Source organism: Schistocerca americana, chromosome 3 (genome assembly GCF_021461395.2).
Source record: "Schistocerca americana isolate TAMUIC-IGC-003095 chromosome 3, iqSchAmer2.1, whole genome shotgun sequence".
NCBI classification, from domain to species: Eukaryota; Metazoa; Arthropoda; class Insecta; order Orthoptera; family Acrididae; genus Schistocerca; species Schistocerca americana.
In genome coordinates, this window is record NC_060121.1 from 346,600,128 (window position 1) to 346,621,634 (window position 21,507).

The 21,507-nt window shown below is 39.5% G+C and overlaps 1 protein-coding gene across 1 annotated transcript in view; it reads right to left on the minus strand.

Annotated features, from left to right (window-relative positions):
• LOC124607404 (WD repeat-containing protein 75) overlaps positions 1-21,507 on the minus strand; it is a 218,743-nt gene that overhangs the window by 123,517 nt on the left and 73,719 nt on the right. The window contains exons 10-12 of the mRNA XM_047139728.1: positions 19,578-19,764; positions 6,532-6,710; positions 3,522-3,682 (exon numbers count right to left, since the gene is read on the minus strand). Of these exons, the coding sequence (XP_046995684.1) occupies positions 3,522-3,682; positions 6,532-6,710; positions 19,578-19,764 (527 nt within the window). The remainder of the gene's footprint in view (positions 1-3,521; positions 3,683-6,531; positions 6,711-19,577; positions 19,765-21,507) is intronic.

The following is a 21,507-nucleotide window of genomic DNA, read 5'->3' on the forward strand; positions in this document are numbered from 1 at the left end:
CTGCCACCCATTCCACATCAAACGGTCCCTTCCCTACAGCCTAGGTCTTCATGGCAAACGAATCTGCTCCAGTCCGGAATCCCTGAACCATTACACCAACAACCTGAAAACAGCTTTCGCATCCCGCAACTACCCTCCTGACCTGGCACAGAAGCAAATAACCAGAGCCACTTCCTCATCCCCTCAAACCCAGAACCTCCTACAGAAGAACCACAAAAGTGCCCCACTTGTCACAGGATACTTTCCGGGACTGGATCAGACTCTGAATGTGGCTCTTCAGCAGGGAAACGACTTCCTCAAATCCTGCCCTGAAATGAGATCCATCCTTCATGAAATCCTCCCCACTCCACCAAGAGTGTCTTTCCGCCGTCCACCTAACCTTCGTAACCTCTTAGTTCATCCCTATGAAATCCCCAAACCACCTTCCCTACTCTCTGGCTCCTACCCTTGTAACCGCCCCCGGTGTAAAACTTGTCCCATGCACCCTCCCACCACCACCTACTCCAGTCCTGTAACCTGGAAGGTGTACACGATCAAAGGCAGAGCCACGTGTGAAAGTACCCACGTGATTTACCAACTGACCTGCCTACACTGTGAAGCTTTCTATGTGGGAATGACCAGCAACAAACTGTCCATTCGCATGAATGGACACAGGCAGACAGTGTTTGTTGGTAATGAGGATCACCCTGTGACTAAACATGCCTTGGTGCACGGCCAGCACATCTTGGCACAGTGTCACACCGTCCGGGTTATCTGGATACTTCCCACTAACACCAACCTGTCAGAACTCCGGAGATGGGAACTTGCCCTTCAGAATATCCTCTCCTCTTGTTATCCGCCAGGCCTCAACCTCCGCTAATTTCAAGTTGCCGCCGCTCATACCTCACCTGTCTTTCAATATCTTTGCCTCTGTACTTCCACCTCGACTGACATCTCTGCCCAAACTCTTTGCCTCTACAAATGTCTGCTTGTGTCTGTGTATGTGTGGATGGATATGTGTGTGTGTGCGAGTGTATACCTGCCCTTTTTTCCCCCTAAGGTAAGTCTTTCCGCTCCCAGGATTGGAATGACTCTTTGCCCTCTCCCTTAAAACCCACATCCTTTCGTCTTTCCCTCTCCTTCCCTCTTTCCTGATGAAGCAACCGTTGGTTGCGAAAGCTTGAATTTTGTGTGTATGTTTGTGTGTCTATCGACCTGCCAGCACTTTCGTTTGGTAAGTCACATCATCTTTGTTTTTATATATATTCACAAAAGCGACCACACCTCACGTACACATGACCGCTACCACTGGCAGCTCTGACCAGATTACTGGTTCTAATTATAACAGAATACTTTATGCTTCATTTTATCAAAAACTGCCAAACGATGCATAGCTAATCCACAAACAGTATAATCCACAACCTGATAATTGGGAGTTTGCTGTGTGCGATTTCAACCTCCTGACATGCTGCCATATCAATGGAGCTAACTGTACAATATCTGCATTCAGAAGAAAATGGCTGACATACAACATATACAATATGTGCAAGATACCAATATGACAATATCTGCCATTGGAGGTTTTTGACGATCGTAATATCAACAGTTGTGTCTAGGTACTTAAAAATTACTTAAGGCCAAAACTGTATGATACTACAGAAAAAAAAAAACAATGAAATTCGACAGTTTCAAGTACAAAAAAAAAAAAAAAAAAAAAAAAAAAAAAAAAAAAAAATTATCAGCAGCTATTGGCCCAAGTTCAAAGAAAATCATCGAAACGGGGTCTTAAGACTTTGGACAGCTGCTACTTCCTCCACAGAGGTGAGAACTGACCCACAAAATAAAGTTGAGGCCATGTTGGAGATGAGAAATTCCTGGATGGTAACCAGAGGATGGATGTGTAGCATAGGGAAAGGTTTACTTTGTAAGACGGTACGAACAGAGAGAGGTAAGATTCAATGTTAGCTTTAGTTGGTTTGGTTCAAGGGGTTGATGGCAAATAACTGCTTCTACTAAAGGATCACAAGAAGGAGATTCGATCTTTGATCGATTTAATTTGGATGTGGTGTTTCTGACGAGATCTATGAAAAGGACCGACATTTATTTAGGTTTGAGGTTCTCGGTGGATGGATTAACAACCAGTGTGTTTGGAGTTCTGTATTTCGTAGGTTATCGAGGGAGAGTTTTAGGATGCAGCAGGTCGGAAAAGGTCTGTAAGGAAACATAAGGGAACTTTCAGAAGTTCGCAGTTGTGAGGGGGGGGGGGGGGTGTTTCATTGGGGAGGGGGGGTAGGTGTAGGGTTTACAATGGGTACTGTTTGACAGAGGTAATCTACAATGGGAGTAGCATGACAATAAACTGGATAACTTCTAAAGGTCGTGTTTGGATTTTCTTTCAGTTACTAGATAGCAAGGATTTCAATTTGAGGGATGTGTGTAGAGAAATAGGATTGCATAATAAGCATATCTTATGGAGGGAACATATGTAGTTCAGGGGTACTTGTTCATAGAAATTATTTTTTCATACAAGGCTCTGAAGGAACAGGGAATGGCAAAATCTGAGGACTTAGAAGTTGCTGTGACAGAAAGGGAGGAATCCAGAGATGGGAATTTTTATGACTATACAATTGAGGGGGGAAAGGGGAGGAGAATTCCATAGGTTAGGTAACATTTCAGGAACAGGATGTGAGGCTAGATTTTAGCTGTGGAGAGGGATAGTCTTCTGAATTGATGTAGATATTCAGGGCAAGGAACAATTAAAAATGGAGTGTAGCTACAGAGGGGGGAAGCGAAATTGGAAATGACACTAGAGAGTTATAATTGGAGAGGAAAACATTATGAAGGTAAGTGATACTGTGTCAAACATGGAAAAGGACAAAGAAACACAAGATATGACAGTACAAAGGTATAAGGAAAAATACTGAGGTACTGCACAAGAAAAATGCAGAAGGAAATTACATGGCGGAGTGCAAGCCAGAGCTTGGCAGTGGGAATTCATTCAACTGAACAGTTGTGGCCAAAGGCAAATTTTGCCATTCAGCAACAGAACCTTCCGTTCTGCTCAACATGCTGAACTTCATTGGCTGCTTCACAAGCTTGCAGTTTTGTATCCTCTGATTCCATATTTTGCTAATGCATCCCCCCCCCCCCTTCCCCTCCTCTAATAACTAACCGCTACTACACTTTGTCATGTGTCACATGCAACTTAGCCTGCTTGTGCCAGGACAGGCTCACAGGTGTCACATATTCTAATCCCATTCCCTTACTGCAATTCAACAAGCAGATGACATTTTGTTCTTTCACTCTTGTCTCCCAGTTCTTTCTTTTAAGAATACATAGCTGCAGCCCTTTGAAATCATATTCTTGATACAGCAACATACCGCTTGCTACTACTTTTAGACATGAAGCTTTTCACGATGTTTATTCCATTTGTATCTTTTCTACTATTATAACAACATCTATTTATAAAGTTTGAGTTATAGGTAACACTCCTAACAGTGTTCTTTGGATAGACTTATTTATGTTATATGACTAAAACTTACTTGATTCGAATCCAAGAAATATAGCTGAGAAGTTTGTTGCCATGACACCAGAGAAGTGTGATAGCTTGTGTGTGGAACAAATGCAGCTGCCACAATCTCAGAATCAACCAAAGCTGGTTTTCTGAACATCGGCTGCGGGCAGTTTGGTCGGAATATAACCACTGAAAGAAGAAGGGCATTGTCACTGAAAAAACAACTTAATCATTTACCTAGCAGACAGCCCCATAACAATCTCCACCCCCACCCCCTGCCCCCTCACCCACACAAACTTCAGATCCCATCACTTATGTCAGCTGATCAAATCACACCTACTGTATCTCAAATTAAATTCTTTTTGTCTTGTGTAACCAACCATGGTGCAGAAAGATAAAGCAAATAAATAAACACTACATCACATGCAGTATAAATACAAATTAATGACTAAAACAAGTTAACTCTGTTGCCCTATCTTGCCTTCTGTCTACCTTTATGTCTCCAGGGTCAGTGGACTGCTAGAACTCTGAGGTTCTGTGCATCCCATGCAATGTGTATAGTGGCATGGACTCGTCTTTCTGATTGCCCTCTGGTAGACCCTTTTCAGGTGTGGATCATGATCTTGCACCAGCGCAGTGACATGGTGGTGGTCAGTGTGCTGACCACTCGCACTGTTGTGCACATGGGTATGCAGAGCAGCTGAATATGCTACCTTCACTTGACCAACTGACTGCTTGGATGCTTCTACAGCTATCTTCATAACAGCAGTCATCTGCTGCATCATGTTATCAAATATGAATTGAGCTTGATGACCAGGCTGCCAATGTTGCTACTTCTCATGGCATCAGCATAGCTGTTGGAATGCACTGCCAAGATGTTATGGTCAGCAGCTACAGCATCACCGCCTTCACGGTGTCAGCAACCCACCTGGTCTTCTTATGCACAGTGGGGGTATAGTTTGCTTACACTGCTGTGTGCCCCACATGTCCAGGTCGTGCAGGTTGCTCACCAGCATCTGCAAAGTGCGCTCTGTGGCACATGCGCACCATCTTCTGGAGTGTAGGGTAGCCACAGCTGCTGTGTCAGTGGCTGGCAGCTGTGGCAGGTATGTTCTGGCAATTTTGTCCAGGTGTACCTGGGTGCAGATCTTGGATGGCATACTTTGTCACACTGCAGGCATATTACTCCTGGCTGGTGTGCGGACGGCATTGCTACCTCAGACGGCCACCAGCACGCTTCACGCAGATGTCAGTTATCGAGCAGTGGCATACCACAAACCTGATGCCCTGACATTTGACACGTTGTGGCGATTCACATCATGGTTTACAGTTTTCTACTGTGACCAGAATCTCGAACATCTGGCAATGTTGAACAACATCCAATTTACAGTATCATCCATACTGACAATCAGCAGAAGGGGCCTACCCTCCTCCAAGTCTGGGAATCTCATACACTCCATGGTGCACACCCCAAACCCGAGGTTCTCAAGCTCTTCAAGCAAGTGATCAAGCTACGTCATCCACGAGAAGCCGTGAAATAAAACAATGATTAAATTGTCCAGTTCCATGTCATAACTGTAGAACGGCCAGTGGATTGCAGCCACTCCACTCGTCATGCTGCAGTAATCATCACAGTTGCAGAGATTAATTTGCACAATGCCTTTTCTTGATGATTTCACATTTAAGTCTGATTTGGTCCACTATGATATTTGTCTTTTATTCAGAAGATAACTGGTGGTGGCCTCAGTTCCTTCATTGTTGCAGATTGTAGGCCAATGGAGTTGTGGCCAAGATAGTCCTCTGTGATGGTTGCTGCTGTGCCAGAGTCATCTCCTTCCTCCTCCAGGACGACAAAGGCACCTCCAAGGCTGCTGATCTGTGACAATGCATGACTCTCTTTGCCCGGTGCTTGTGACCGACATTCATGACTGGCAACGAATGGAGATCACCCTCGTTTGTCAACCACTACTTTCTGATTGCACACCTTGTTAGCGTGTGGATTCTTAGCAGTCGGTTTCTTCCTCCAGTCACCATTTTCAGGTGCTTGAAAACTGCGGCATTCTTGTAGCTCTTTATTGAGCTGAAACTTTTTGAGCTGCCAATCTCTGCACTGCTGCAGTCTTGCCTGGTGACCCTGCATGATGTTGGCATATGCAATGCTGCTCCTGTCATTTCACTTCAGTGAGGCCTTTGATGACACACTTTCCATTGCTGAGCATCGGCAGCAAAGGGCGATGTGGGCAGAGCACTCACATTTCCATATTCTCATGGTTGTCTGCTGTCATGGCTGGGGCCACCATAGTTGGGGGCTGGATGAGGCCGGCGGCAGAGCAGGCTCTTCCAGACAGCAATGCACCAAACCCTTCAGTTTTTTAAATATTGCATTAAATTCCTTCCATGCCCACATCATCTCACTATGGGTGACGGTCGAAAACAGATGACTTTGAAAATTTGTGGCAAGTTCTATGGGACCAAACTGCTGAGGTCATCGGCCCCTAGGCTTACACACTACTCAGTCTAACTTAACCTAACTTATGCTAAGGACAAAACACACACCCACACCCAAGGGAGGACTCGAACCTCCAACTGGCGGAGCCGCGCGAAACGTGGCGAGGCACCTCAGACCACATTGCTACCCGACAGGGCACAGATGACTTTCATCCACCCCAGAATCCCCCTCTTTTGGGCTGCCTTTCCTATCTCTGCACATCCCTCTCATTTGGGAAAATTGTCTTTCACCTCTATTCCACTCTATTCCTTCCTATCTCATCCACTCTCTCTTTCATGGCCCAGCTCATCGCCCAAAACCAGCTCTCCGTGTCCTCCATCACACTACGAATGTTTTGCCACTAAAGAGTCTACCTTAACACACACATGCAGTCAGAATTTTATTTTTACGGAAGATACTGAAACACTACTACTTAAATAGTATAAAACTTTTGCCAAAGATGAACAATTCTTTGTATTCACAGTCTATAATGCATAGAAACTTCAAGAACTTAACAAAAATTTATGAAGATAAGTATGTAATTACTTACATTCATTTTCAGCAGACACAGCAGCCATCAAATTTGATTTTGGATCAGCAGCCAGAATGCTGAGCTTGAAAGGCACCATCCACATCAATGATAACGTTATTACGTTCCACACATATATTCCACATGGAGAAGCACTAACAATGAGATGGACACAGTCCTGTTGCCCAAAGTTTACCTGACTGGGAGTTTAATACAACAAATTAAAAACAAACAAAAATTATTACCAGCAAATATAAATATTATGAATTATAGTACATTAAAAGTGGCATGGAGGGCTGTCTATTTAACAGTTTACCAACGCGAATACAAACACTGTAATGTTAATGGACACACAACCGTAATAACGGAGTTAAATTTTCAGTTTTTACCTTTAAAACAGCTCCCTCATCAAACAGGATAAGCTGACAAATATCATACAGGAAAGGAAAACTAAACAGGTGTTAGGAGCAGGAAAATTAGCTCAGAATTCTAATTCAGTAAGACAAGGTTCCAAAAGCATCTTGAAGACTGGACTGCAGTAACCACTATTAGTACCAGTACCAAGCTGCAAGCACCAACAGGACAATGATGAGAACTAAAAAGGACATAGCTAGAAAGAAATGACAAGATGCAGGTGAAAATAAAACACTGAGGAAGAACTACGGTCCAAACAGAAATGGGGTACAAATGAGAGAAGCACGGACTTGGATTACATTCCACCTCTTAACCCTCTCCGCGAACTCTGAGTTCTCTTCCATAGTTCTCTCTCTACTCTCTGGGTTTTGTTAACATTTTATGGCTTTCTTTCTGATAACTGTTTTTCTTTATCTACATTTCTAACCCCTACACCTACACACGCAAAAATTCTCTATTTCTTTAAATTGATGTATTTCAGTCTCTTTCTGCCATTCAGAATCTTTCATTTTCATCCGCATCTTTATATTTCTTTCCAGTTTTAGTGTTCATCTGTGATGACTCCCTCCTATGCACACACACAAGCACACAAACACATGTACACGCACTCCCCCCAACTAACACATGTACATCATGTTCCACACACCATGTCCTGAAGGAAAACCCTCAGGGAAGAGGAATAAATTAACACAAACAGACATAAGCTGCTATATTTAAACTGAGCTTGCATGGACTGCAAACAATTATAATGAGATTTGCAGGAAAACCTACTTTGGAAAAAAGGGGAAAACTGCTATCACCCTATGTTGTATTAGATATACTCTAATTAAAACTGTTTGTTATTTAATGTTTCTCATGTGGCATGACAGCATTACCACTGCTTGAAACTCCTGCATGGTTATGGGTGACAGATGCAGTGCTTCACTTCAAAAGTAATGTTACTTATATTTTTTGGGTCTGTACCACAAATGGTAAAAACATAACTCTTATAGGATCACTTTGTTGTCTTTCTGTCTGACAGTTAAGACCTCTTTTTCTCAGGAACAAGTAGAGATATCAAGTTGAATTTTATATCACATACTGGGGTCTACAGTCTTGGGAGTGTAAAAAATTTAAGCTTGTAAGTCAGTATAATGAAGAGATACAGTCATTTATGTCATATATTTTGGTTCTCACAAACTCACTCCTCAAAATCTACAGGTTACTTCTCCTTGACCTAGAATCATGAAATTTGGCAACAAGAACTGCTACACAGTACAAATAAAGGAAAGAATCTGAAAACCACAAAAAAATATTTTTGCCATTTGCTGTTCATCTGTCTGTCTGTCTGTCTGTCTGACTATTCAGACCCCTTTTACACAGAAACAACTAATGGCACCCAGTTGAAATTTATATCAGATGCTAAAGTCTACAGTCTGTGGCATTGTAAAAATGTTAAGCTTCTAAATCAGTGTAATCAACAGATACATCTATTTATGTCACATATTTTGATGCTCACAAACTCATTTGTCAAAGAAATCTATATACACACTTATTTATGTCACTTATTTTGATAAATGCAAACTCACTTGCCACAGAAATCTATATATTGGGTTGGTGAATAAGTTCCTATTATTTTTGTTTTGCAAGCTGGTATTCCAGTTGCTATGGGTTTATTTATTGATTTTCATATTTTTTGTAGTTCGCTGTTGCTATTTCAGTCTGCATATTGCCATTTTGAGATCATGGTGGGGCTGTGGATACTACGAAATGGTATGCCAAGTGGGGGAAATCAGAACATTTCCAATACATTCTTCTGTCAGTTCAATAGAGGGGTGACAGCAGCAAAGGCAGTCAAAAACATTTGTGTTGAGTATGGTGATAAAGCCATTGTACAGAGCACAGCAAGGAAATGGTTTATCTCATTTTAAGAAGCATTGCTTTGACATTTGTGACTCTCTCCGTTCAGGAAGACCTTCGGAGTTTGATGATGATTATTTAGACACATTAATCATAAAGGTCCACATCAGTGTACTCAAGAACTGGCAAATGTGATGAATTATGGTCATTCCACCCTCATGCATCATTTGCATGCAATGGGAAAAGTTCAAAAATCGTGAGTATGGGTACCACATTGTCTAAACCAAAATTATAAAAATCAGTGGATGGCCATATGTGCATCTCTGGTTGTTCTCTGGTTCGCTTGTGAATAACATGGCCATTCCTATCCTGTGCCATTACTGGTGACAAGAAATGGTGTCTTTATGCTAACATAAGAAGAAAAAAAAGGGATATTTGACCAAAAACAAAGCAGCAACTCCCCGTACAAAGACCTGCTTGCATCCACAATAGATAATGTTATGCATCTGGTAAAACAGAGATGGTGTGTTATATTACAAATTGCTTTCACAAGGTGTAACCATCACTGCTGACATTCATTGTCAACTGAGACATCTTGCAGATGCAATCCAAGAAAGACAACCCAAAGAGTGCATGAAGTGGTGCTACTAAACAATAACACCTGCCCGCATTCTGTTAGACTGACAAAAAACACCATACAGGAGTTGGGTTGGAAGTCATTCCGCACCAGTGTTATTCACCTGATATTGTGGCCTCAGATTTTCACCTTTCCTGCTCTCTATCAAACAATCTTCAAGGAAGTTTCTTTCTGGATGAAAATGAGCTCCAAACATGGCTTGATGAGTTCTTCACTTAAAAAACAAATTATTTCTACAGTCATGGAATTGAAAGGCTACCCTAGCATTGGCAGATTACTGTAAATAACGAAGGAGAATATACTACTGATGAATTACCGATAACTAAAGTCTCTGTTATGTGTATCTGTTGTTTTTATTAAACTTATGGAAAAACACTATGAATGTACGCACCAACTCAATATACACGCGGTGGTCTAGTGGTTAAGCATGTGCCTAAATACTGAGAGATCATGGGGTCAAACCTCATATGCACCACAGATTTTTCAGGCTGCATTTTTACCTAGCCTTTGTATCTCAACAATGTGAGCAATTGTGTGAAACAACAAGTGGTTTAGATTCCACATTAAACTGTGGGTCTCCTTTCCCCAGTTGGATAAACAGGGTAGGCTAGGAACACGCAACTCGTCACTTGTGCCAAGCCATAGAGACACACAAAATTATTATTATTATTATTATTATTATTATCTGTATATGTAATTAAGTTGGGGAAGAATCAACAGAGTTCAAGAGCTACTAGCACTTGTCAGATTTTTTTCTGGAGCAATGCTGGCATTACTGGACTTAAGATAGCTACCTTATCTACAACATAAGAGGTCTGTTCAAAAAATATGGAACATTCATAATTTTGCATTAATGGTGTGTTGAAGCAAAATGCGGTTGGCATCCCTACAAATGCCTCTGTTTAATGTGTAATTGGCAGAAGTTTCATTGTTGTATGTCTGTTTGTCATTGTTCAGTGCTGTATTCAGGAGAGAGTTGCATCACACAGTATGTGAATTTCGAGATGACAGTTAGAGAAGCAATGCATCTGCATTAAATCATACATGAAACTCCCAAAGACCTTTACAGAGACACACCAAATGATGCAGGAATCCTACAGTGATGAGTGCTTAAGCCATACTCAGCATTATGAATTGTTCACACAGTTTAAAAATGGCCAGACAGAAGTTAAAGATGACCCTCATTCACGACATCTACCAACGATGCTCGTCAGGAACATCAATGAAATTATGCATGCCATCCGAAGACTGATTATCCACGAGAGTACAGAAGAATGTAACATTTCAGTTGGATCATGCCATGAAATCCTGACACAGCATTGTGGACTGCATCACGTTGCCACCAAGTTCATCCCAAGGCTCACGAGTCAAGATCAGAAAGACCTTTGCCAAGCAATCTGTGGAGAGCTTTTGGATCTCGCAAATGAGAACAAGATGTTCCTTAAAAGAATCATTGCTGGTGATGAGGCATGGGTCTACGGTCACGAAGTTGAGACTAAAGTTCAACCTTCAAAATGGGTCAGGAAAGGTTCTCCAAGACCAAGAAAAACTAGTCAGATCACATCAAATGTCAAAGGCATGCCAATAGTTTTCTTTGACTTTGAAGGGACACAGGGACAAACTGTTAATTGATGGTACTATCTGGGCGTGTTGCAACACCTGCAAGAAAATGTGAGAGAGATAAAATGTGGAGAGATAAAATGTGGATAGATAAAATGTGGAGAGATAAAATGTGGATAGATAATTCACAGCTCTTGCACCACAATAATGCACCCGCACATTCATTCCTGTGGATGAGTGATTATTGCGCAAAAAAACAAAATCACTGTCTGCCTATCCTCTGTACTCTCCAGACTTGGCCACTGAGGACTTTTTTTTTTTTAATTTCCAAAGTTGAAAACCCCATTTAAAGGACAAATATTTGCAAAAATAGACAAGATAAAACAAATTCGCAGGCAGCACTTCGCGCAATCCAGGAAGAAGCATGCCAAGGCTGCTTCTGGAAACAGTGTTGGGAGTGATGTATCAAATGTAGAGGAGAGTATTTAAAAGGAGACCATTCACAATAAGTAAAAGGTAAGTGTAAAAAATTTTGTGGGCTAAGTTCCAGAATTTTCTGAACAGACCTCATACAACCGGGACTGTGACTTATAAAGTGTGAAGTTTTAGTAAGCACTTTTTTCAGTATGAGATCAATGGTAACTACCAAACATTGTTTTTCTTTCAAGAAAGATAGATTGAAACCTTATCCTTATTAGCTAGGGACCTGAAAAATGTAGCCCCTGTTTTGGGTGAAGTAGGTTTTTTTATTATAAACATAAATTTAAAAGTTTGCCACACTACATGCCTGAACACAAAATTGATCATAAAAAGAGACAGAGAAGGTGATTGGAGCTGAAATTATCATGATGATGATGGTGGTGGTGGTGATGGTGATGATGACAATAATAATAATAATAATAATAATAATAATAATAATAATAAAGTAACGATAACAATGAAGAAATAGTTTTACCCTCTATAGTAAGAGCTTTTTGAGTGAATGTTTGTTTTTGCAAAAAACATTTCATGGGGATTCATAGCCATGCGATCCATACTTGACAAAGCAACATAGCTCTGGAAAGATATTTAAGAGTAGAAATGGAACTGATAATACACCTATTCACACTTTACAGGAAGATTCTCAGTGTGGTCAGGAAGATTCTCAGTGTGGTTGAAATACTTTGACCAGTTTTATTTTCCAGACATGCACCATCACCACAAACAAACAAGAACTTAGATTGCCGAACAGGAGAGGAATGGTGCAGGGGAACAGGCTCCATCTCCCTTTAGCAGTGCAGCCAGCCTACACACAAGTTCTATGTTTCTGTGAAAACAGAATTGACACACAGTCATACGGATTGGCAGTCCCTTCTACTGCTGTGAGAGTCATTCTCTAACACCATGATGAACCAGGGTTACTCTCTTCACTAATTACACAATAAGAAAATAAAGCAATGAGTAACACACAACCCAAAGCAAAGTGGAATGCATTAAGCTTTTGGTAGCGGCTATCGCACAATTGTTTGATGAAGTGGCAGCATCATAAACAAGGTAGCTCACGATGTATCAGTACTGGTATCTTACACAACCATAGTTCAGAACATCCCCCACCTAAACCTGTCATGTTAAAGTATCTGCATAACACCAATTTTAGCTTGCAAACATACATATGCATTCTTTATTACAAGAAGCTAGATTCCGCAGTTGTGCCCTACATTGTCATATGTGGCATGTATCTTATAGAGAGCTTTCAACCACCCACAGTGGACATTGTTTCAAAGCATAACTTACAAGTGTACGCACTTTGATACATTGCTGAATTCGCACATTGGTACACTCTACTTTTCAAACACGTTTTTGCATACATTCTCTTTTCAATCTGGGCTTCACCAGATGAATACCTATAATCAAAAATAGTTTACTTTTTGAATTTTTATATGTACAAAATAACACAATTTCAAACTATCTCTGATAAAACAGTTCATCTGGATACAATTTGTTATGGAACATCTAAATTTGTATTTCCACACGCTGAGGCACAATTTGCATCTGTATTCACGTTTATTGCAAACAAAGATGTTTCAGGTTGCTTTTAATAACCACTGGCATGAAGAATTACTATAATTATTGGCAGATTTTCTAAATTTGAAAACAAAGAATTTTCAAACCAATTAAATAAATATATTATGATTAATTTCTTGATAGTACTTGGCCATAATATTTTATGGTACAAGAAACTGACAGCCAGAAACAACATGATGGCACATACTAACACGTAAAAAAAAAAAAAAAAAAAAAATTTATTTACCACCATTGCGAAAGGAAGGAGGTGGGGGGGGGGGGGGGGGGAGGGTCGGAGTGGTAATTCATACTCCCATGTTATCACTCCCATATTTTGTTAAAGTATGACCACCTGTTACCCATATTTCACTGATCCAAATCATGATTTCAAAATTGAAATCTTTCACTTCTCGCAGGAATCCAGATCACCAAATTTATATCTGCTCACTCTGTCAACATTTTATGACCTGAAATTATTCTGCATTTGAAACCAAAAGTCTTGAGGACACATCTTAATGATGATTTACTGCCCTTAAAAAGATTGGACTCACACAATGTGGTAAGAGGATTATCTACAGTATGATGCATTCCAAGATGATAACAACATTCAATGCTACACTGAATTGCATCTTGTGTCAAAGGATCCAGAACAATTAGGTGTTTCTAAACATTTCTCTTCTTACTTCGCCTATCATGGTTTGCAAGCCCTGTTTCAGTGTTCTCTTCCATGTATTTTCACTGCCAATACCACACTAACTGTCAGTCACCCCGTACCCATTCCAGCTCTGCTGATGTGGCTGGTATGATAAGTTTGCCCATCTCTTATTTTTGAAAGTATTCACACAGGAATTGTCATGATTATCCTTTAAAAGCAATTCCCTGTCTGCCTTTCTTTGCTATTGTGTTTGGATCCTGAAGCTTGAGTCTGCCCTCTTATTTTGTATTTCAACAGACATGATAAAGACACCAAAAATAGTAACCGAAATATAGCAAACAGTAAGTTATAATTCAAAACATCTGAAACAGAGCACCCATGTAGTATACAATGCACTATTCATCACTGTTGGGAGCACAGTAGCAATGGGGGAAATTGCTGCATTGTGACGGGGAGAGCTCTGATCGGAGGAAATCAGATTGGAAGAATAAAGTGTCAATTAACAAATTATTTTAAACAGATTATAGTTATGTATTGTACACCTCCTCCTCCTCCTCCTACTACTACTACTACTACTACTACTACTACTACTACTTACCACTATCAATACTGCTGTTTATTTAATTATTCTGAATACATTGATGATCATCAAAGAATAAAATTTATCTTAAAGACATAAAATGAGTGGCAACAAGTTGAGGTCACAACGAAATTAATAAAATTTCTATAAGTTTCTTTATTATGTGACCTGCAGCATATATTATGTCACAATAGGACATTATGCAGAGAATTACTAGACAGCATACTGCTCCATATTTTATTTTTGTGTATAAGCTTGTTTCGGCTTTACAGCCTTCATCAGTACATGTCCTTATGTTGTAGATGGACATATGTTAACTATAAGTAAACTATTACTGCTCCCATAGTCGTTGTATGTAATAGTTTTTCAGTCACATTTTAAAACTGTTCAATTATTTGATGTTTATTGTATATTACAATAATTTTTTATTATTTTGACAGTCTTAGAAAAATATCTGTGAGTAAAGAACTAGCTTTCAAATTTGAGTGTCTACAACTATCAAAATAACGAAAAACTTACTATAATACACATGCAACATCAAATCAGTGAACAACTTTAAAAATGTTACTGAAAAAATATTATGTCCATCAACCAAGGGCAGCAGCAACAGTATACCCAAAGTTGACATATGTCCATCTACAATGTCAGGATATACACTGATGAAACAATAAAGCCAAAATAAGATTATAAGTCATTGTCTTCCATCCAAAAACTGGTTTGATGCAGCTCTCCATGCTACTGTATCCTGTCCAAGCCTCTTCATCTTCGAGTAACTACTGCAACCTACATCCTTTTGAATCTGCTTGCTTTATTCATCTCTTGGTTTCTCTCTTCAATTTTTAACCCCCCTCCCCCCCCCCCCCCCCCCTCCCAACACAAGGTTGTGCCACTAATTTCTCTTCTGCCAAATTCTATTCAGTACCTCCTAATTAGTTACATGATCTACCTATCTTAGGCCGGTATTACACTATCTAATTTCTTTGTCAAAGATGTGATCAAATATTCCGTCAAATATATTTGACAAACATCTTTGACGTAGCGCTAGCAGGGGTATTACGCTATTATCATATTTCATAAAAGTTCAAGATGGCTGACAGCAACAACTTGTTATTAACCACAGCAGTTGCATGTACCTCAATTGCACTGTGTGCACATGCGGAAGAGAAGTGGGGAAAAAAAAGGAAACATACCTGGGTGAAGCCATGGGTTTTACGACAACACGATAAAAGCATTCAACAAAACTTGTTACGTGAGCTTATAGTGGCGGATGTCAAGTCGTACATCAATTAATTAAGAATGGATGAGCATGCATTTCTGTATGTGCTCAATGAAGTGTATCATCATATCACAAAGAACAATATTTACTTAAGAACTGCTACATCTGCAGAAGACAGGCTCACTGCAACACATTACAGGAGAGGTTTAGGTTTAGGTTAGGTTAGGTTAGGTTAGGTCAGGTCAGGTCAGGTCTCCAATCTTCGTAATCTGTTTTTGTATTCAGTGTGCCTCACGTTGTAAAGCACCTCATCAGCTTCATACATCTCTATTAATTTTGTAGTTGTCGGCACACACCAATTGTATTTACCGGTACTGTTTATATAAACACTTCAGACGACAGAATGCAGCGATGCTAGCACTCCATGTGGTAACATGTCACATTGCAGTGAACAGAAGACAAGCGACTTCTTTGATCAAATCTACAGCGACGCCTTAGATTGGATCAAATATTGGACGACATTTGACAAAGTTCCCTATTACACCATCAAATATCTTTGACAAAGATATTTGATAGTGTAATACCGGCCTTATCATCAACAATCTTCTGTAGCACCACATTTCAAAAGCTTCTATTCTCTTCTGTTTACTGTCCATGTTTCACTGCCATACATGGCTACACTCCATACAAATACTTTCAGGAAATACTTCCTGACACTTAAATCTATACTCGATGTTAACAAATTTCTCTTCTTCAGAAATGCTTTCTTGCCATTGGCAGTCAACATTTTATATCCTCTCTGCTTTGATCATCATCAGTTATTTTGCTGTCTAAATAGCAAAACTCATCCACTACTCTAAGTGTCTCATTTCCTAATCTGATTCCCTCAGCATCACCGGATTTAGTTCAACTACATTCCATTATCCTTATTTTGGTTTTGTTTATTTTCATCTTGTATTTTCCTTTCAAGACACTGTCCACTCTGTTCAACTGCTCTTCCAAGTTCTTTGCTGTCTCTGACAGAATTAAAATTTCATTTGCAAACCTCAAGGTTTTTATTTCTTCTCTCTGGACTTTAATTCCTACTCCAAATTTTTCTTTTGTCTCCTTTACTGCTTGCTCAGTATACAGATTTAATAATGTTGGGGATAGGCTACAACCCTGTGTCATTCCCTTCTCAACCACTGCTTCCCTTTCATGCCCCTTGACTTGTCTAACTGCCACCTGGTTTCTGTACAATTTGTAAATTGCCTTTTGTCCCCTGTGTTTTACACCTGCCACCTTCAGGATTTGAAAGAGAGTATTCCAATCAACAATGTCAAAAGCAATCTCTAAGTCTACAAATACTATAAATGTAGGTTTGCCTTTCCTTAACCTGCCCTCTATGAGAAATCATAGGGTCAGTATTGCCTCGCGTGTTCCTGCATTTCTCCAGAATCCAAACTGGTCTTCCCCGAGGACAGCTTCTACCTGTTTTTCCATTCTTCTGTAAAGAATTCATGTTAGTATTTTGTAACCGTGACTTATTAAACTGATAGTTCGGTAATTTCCACACCTGTCAGCACCTGCTCTCTTTGGAATTGGAACTACTATATTCTTCTTGAAGTTTGATGGAATTTCGCCTCTTGCACACCAGATGGATGAGTTCTGACATGGCTGGCTCTACCAAGGCTATCAGTAGTTCCAATGGAATGCTGTCTACTCCCAGGGCCTTGTTTCAACTTATGTCTTTCAGAGCTCTGTCAAATTCTTCACGCAGTGCCATATGTCCCACTCCATCTTCATCTACATACTCTTGTCCAGGCCCTCTATACACTCCTTCCACCTTTCTGTTTCCCTTCTTTGTTTAGGACTGGTTTTCCATCTGAGCTCTTGATATTCATACAGCTGCTTCTCTTTTCTCCATAGGTCTCTTTAGTTTTCCTGTAGGTGGCATCTTTCTTACCCCTAATGATATGTTTCTACATCCTTACATTTGTCCTCTAGCCAATCCTGCTTAGCCATTTTGTACTTCCTGTTATATCATTTTTTAAACATTTGTATTCTCTTTCACCTGCTTCATTTACTGCATTTTTATATTTTCTCCTTTCATCAGTTAAATTTAATATCTCTTGTGTTACCCATGGATTTCTACTAGCCCTTGTCTTTTGACCTACTTGATCCTGTGCTGCCTTCACTATTTCATCTCTCAAAGCTACTCATTCTTCTATACTGTATTCCTTTCCCCTGTTCCTGTTAAATGTTCCCTAATGCTCCCTCTGAAATTTTCTACAACCTCTTGTTCTTTCATTTTATCCAGGTCCCATCTCCTTAAATTTCTACATTTTTGCATTTTCTTCAGTCTGATCTAACCAATCATAACCAATAAATTGTGGTCAGAATCCACACCTGCCACTGGAAATGTTACAATTTAAAACTTAGTTCCAAAATCTCTGTCTTACCACTATATAATCAATCTGAAATCTTCTGGTGTCTATAAATAAATTATGTTCTGTGCAAAATTCTGCCAGGAGCTTATTCCTTTCCCCAGTCCATATTCACCTACTACTTTTCATTTTCTTCCTTTTCCTACTATCGAATTCCAGTCCCCATGACTATCAAATTTCCATCTCCCTTAACTATCTGAATAATTTTTTTTTTTTTTTATCTCATCATACATTTCTTCAATCTCTTCATCATCTGTGGAACTAGTTGGCACATAAACTTGTACTACTGCGGTGGGTGTGGGCTTCATGTCTAAATTGGTTACAACAATGTGTTCACTGTACTGTCCATTGTAGCTTATCCGCTTTCCTATTTTTTTATTCATTACTAAACCTACTCCAGCATTACCCCTAATTTATTTTGTATTTATAGCACCCTATTCGCCTGACCAAAAATCCTGTAACTCCTGCCACTGAATTTCACTAATTCCCATTACATCTAACTTTTATGTATCCATTTCCCTTTTTAAATTTTGTAACTTTCTTGACTGATTAAAGAATCTTACATTCCACACTCCTATCCACAGAATGTCAATTTTGTTTCTTCTGATGATGACATCCGCCTGAGTAGTCCCTGCCCGGAGATCCAAAGGGGGGACTATTTTACCTCCAGAATATTTTACCCAAGTGGATGCCATCATCATTTAACCATACAGTAGAGCCTCATGCCCTTGGGAAAAATTACGGCTGTAGTTTCCTCTTGTTTTCAGCTGTTCGCAGTACCAGCACAGCAAGGCCGTTTTGGTTGACTGTTGTCTCTGCAACTACTGAAAAGGCTGCTGCCCCTCTTCAGGAACCACATGTTTGTCTGGCCTCTCAACAGATACCCCTCCATTATGGTTGCACCTACGTACGACTATCTGTATTGCTGAGGCACGCAAGCCTCCTGACCAACGGCAAGATCCATGGTTCATCGGATTACATACAAAACTAAAATATCAAGCAGGTTATTGTCTACTAATTCTCTGCATAAAGATAATAGAATATGGAATCTAATACACTCAGACATAAAATCCTGAAACAGCTTGACTTTTAAGATTTACAGACGAAGGAACTGTGTAAGAAATATAAATGCTAGAAGTTATGCAAATACAGTTTTCAATTTGCATGGCCAACAACCCTACTGTGTCTGTTCCTCTTTCAGTAAATAAGTGACTTTATTCTTTCACACAAACTGTAAGACTCATTTTTACATTTTACATTGCAGGCAGACACAACTAAAGACACTTACAAATTAGCTTTTGGCCAAAGTCTTCATCAGAAAAGCACACACACACACACACACACACACACACACACACACACACACACACACACACAAAGCAAGCACACCTCACGCACAAATGAACGCCATCTCAGGCAGCTTGGACTGGAACTGGAGAGGGCAGTCATGTGAGTATGAGCTGTGCTTGCTTGTATGAATGAATGAATGAATGAATAAATATGTAAGAGTCTCTTAGTTGTGCCTGTCTGCATCTCAACGTGTCATCTTTACAATAAGTAGCAAACTATCTTTTCATTGCCTTGTTGATATTCCAACCTGGAATTTCCACTGTTTCATTTTTATGTTTGACTGTAATGTGATATGCTATATACAGCATTAATTACTACACTACTGAATAACATGAATCAAAGATTACCTAATGGTTTTGTCATTTGTAGTATGAGTAAGGCTACATTGGAGCTCATTAGTTTCAGGAATCCAGACTGTTACACAACATCCAAAAGTGACTGCCAACAAAGAGCTGTCAGTGGAGAAACTTACAGCTCCTGCTGGCAAATTCTGGTAAAAGCCAACACTCTCACAGATCCATGTCACTCCCTTACCTAGAATGAAACATAGAGAATAGAACTTAAAACCTTCAGTAGATGAATAAGCAAAAAGAGTACTGATTATTGACATACAAAATGAAAAATAGATGAAATGAAACATCACTTAACAGAAACATCACTTAACAGCACAACATATTACACAAGATGTGTGTGATCAATAACATAATCAAATTTATGCTATTAGAAGTGTGTCTCTACAGGAAGTGTTAGTCTTCCAGATACCACACACACGTATAATTTCTAGTGTTGTTATTCATTATGGGACTACAATCGTTCCTGGAACAATTCCTTACACAAGTTCTTTGATCCTTTTTTATTACTCTCTTTCCTCTTGTTATTAGTAAAGACTTCAATAACTGTGGAGTACAAAACATACAATTAAGCTAATTTCTGGAAGTGAATATTCTGTATGTTTGGCATACTGTAGTTTGGAATACATGAATATTTTCCTTTATTTTTCACTACACATTTCATTTCAGCTGCATAGCATCAACTGTGCAACCCATATAAACAGATAATATATGTACAGGAATCACAGCAGAGCGTACTGCCCCCATTTGCACATATACCAAACAATTGAAATACAGTCAATAATCTGTTGAAAGTATATGTACAGGCTGCTTCATAAATAGTTGGTGTAAAAATTCAAAAAAGGGTGAATGACAACAATGAAAGATCAGCACTCTACAAAGTAAAACTGAAATTGAAAGTTTGACAAATCAGACAAAACAAGGCTTTTCTATCCCTAACTAAATTTCCAGGTCAAAGTAAACATACAGACAGAAAAAGGAAAGGACCTACCTAACTACAACACTATGTGTATTATTACACGTATCAGTAAAATGTAAAACAAATAAATAACATGCACAAAAGTTGGAATTGTTAGAGATGGATTTCTGGAGAACAGGTGGTGGACTGTCAGTATTATACATAATCCCAAATGAGCAGTGTTGGGAAAGTTACTTATTGACAGTAACTTGGTTACAGATACAGTTATTTCCCAGGAAAAGTAACTAAATTAGACTTAAAGTTACTATACATCAAAACTAACTGTATCAGATACAGCTATCAGTCACTCAGTAATTAAATATATTGTCTACTGCTTCTTCTATCTCAATGAATCTCAGATTAAGTAAAGTTGTTTTTCAAATTTTTCATCTCTTAATTTGCCTCTTATTGTCTTCAACACAATGCCCCCTGTACCAAAATCTCTCTCTACAGCTGCACCAGTTGGTATGCCTTTATTATGCAGTTTTCAAAAGAACTTGTGGAGCATGTGTATCAATGTCCGGTACATTGAATTTATTCTGATACAAGCAGTACATTGAATTTATTCTGATACAAGCAGTACATGCGGTCTTATCACATGGTTTGAGATCTTCACTTTCAATTAGGCAACAATTAAAATCATTTGTCATCAATTGGCTTTTTATGCATTACAGTGCCAGGTGACCCCTGGAAAGACATAAGTACCAGTGTCCCAGTATATTCTACTGAGGTACACAGATGGCAGTTGTCATTTGTGGACAATGTATTCAATCAAGAACATGCAATGCAACATCTTAATGCTGTGCAAGTTGCAAGGGCAGTCCGATTCAAAAAGGGTACATTTTGGTCATGTTGGTGCAAATTCCAATGCCTTTCCATGTGTCACCCATAGGTTGTGAACACATTTCAGGAGACAGGTCAGTACACAAGGTGAGATGGATAAAGTCGCCAGTGTATTACCATCTCACA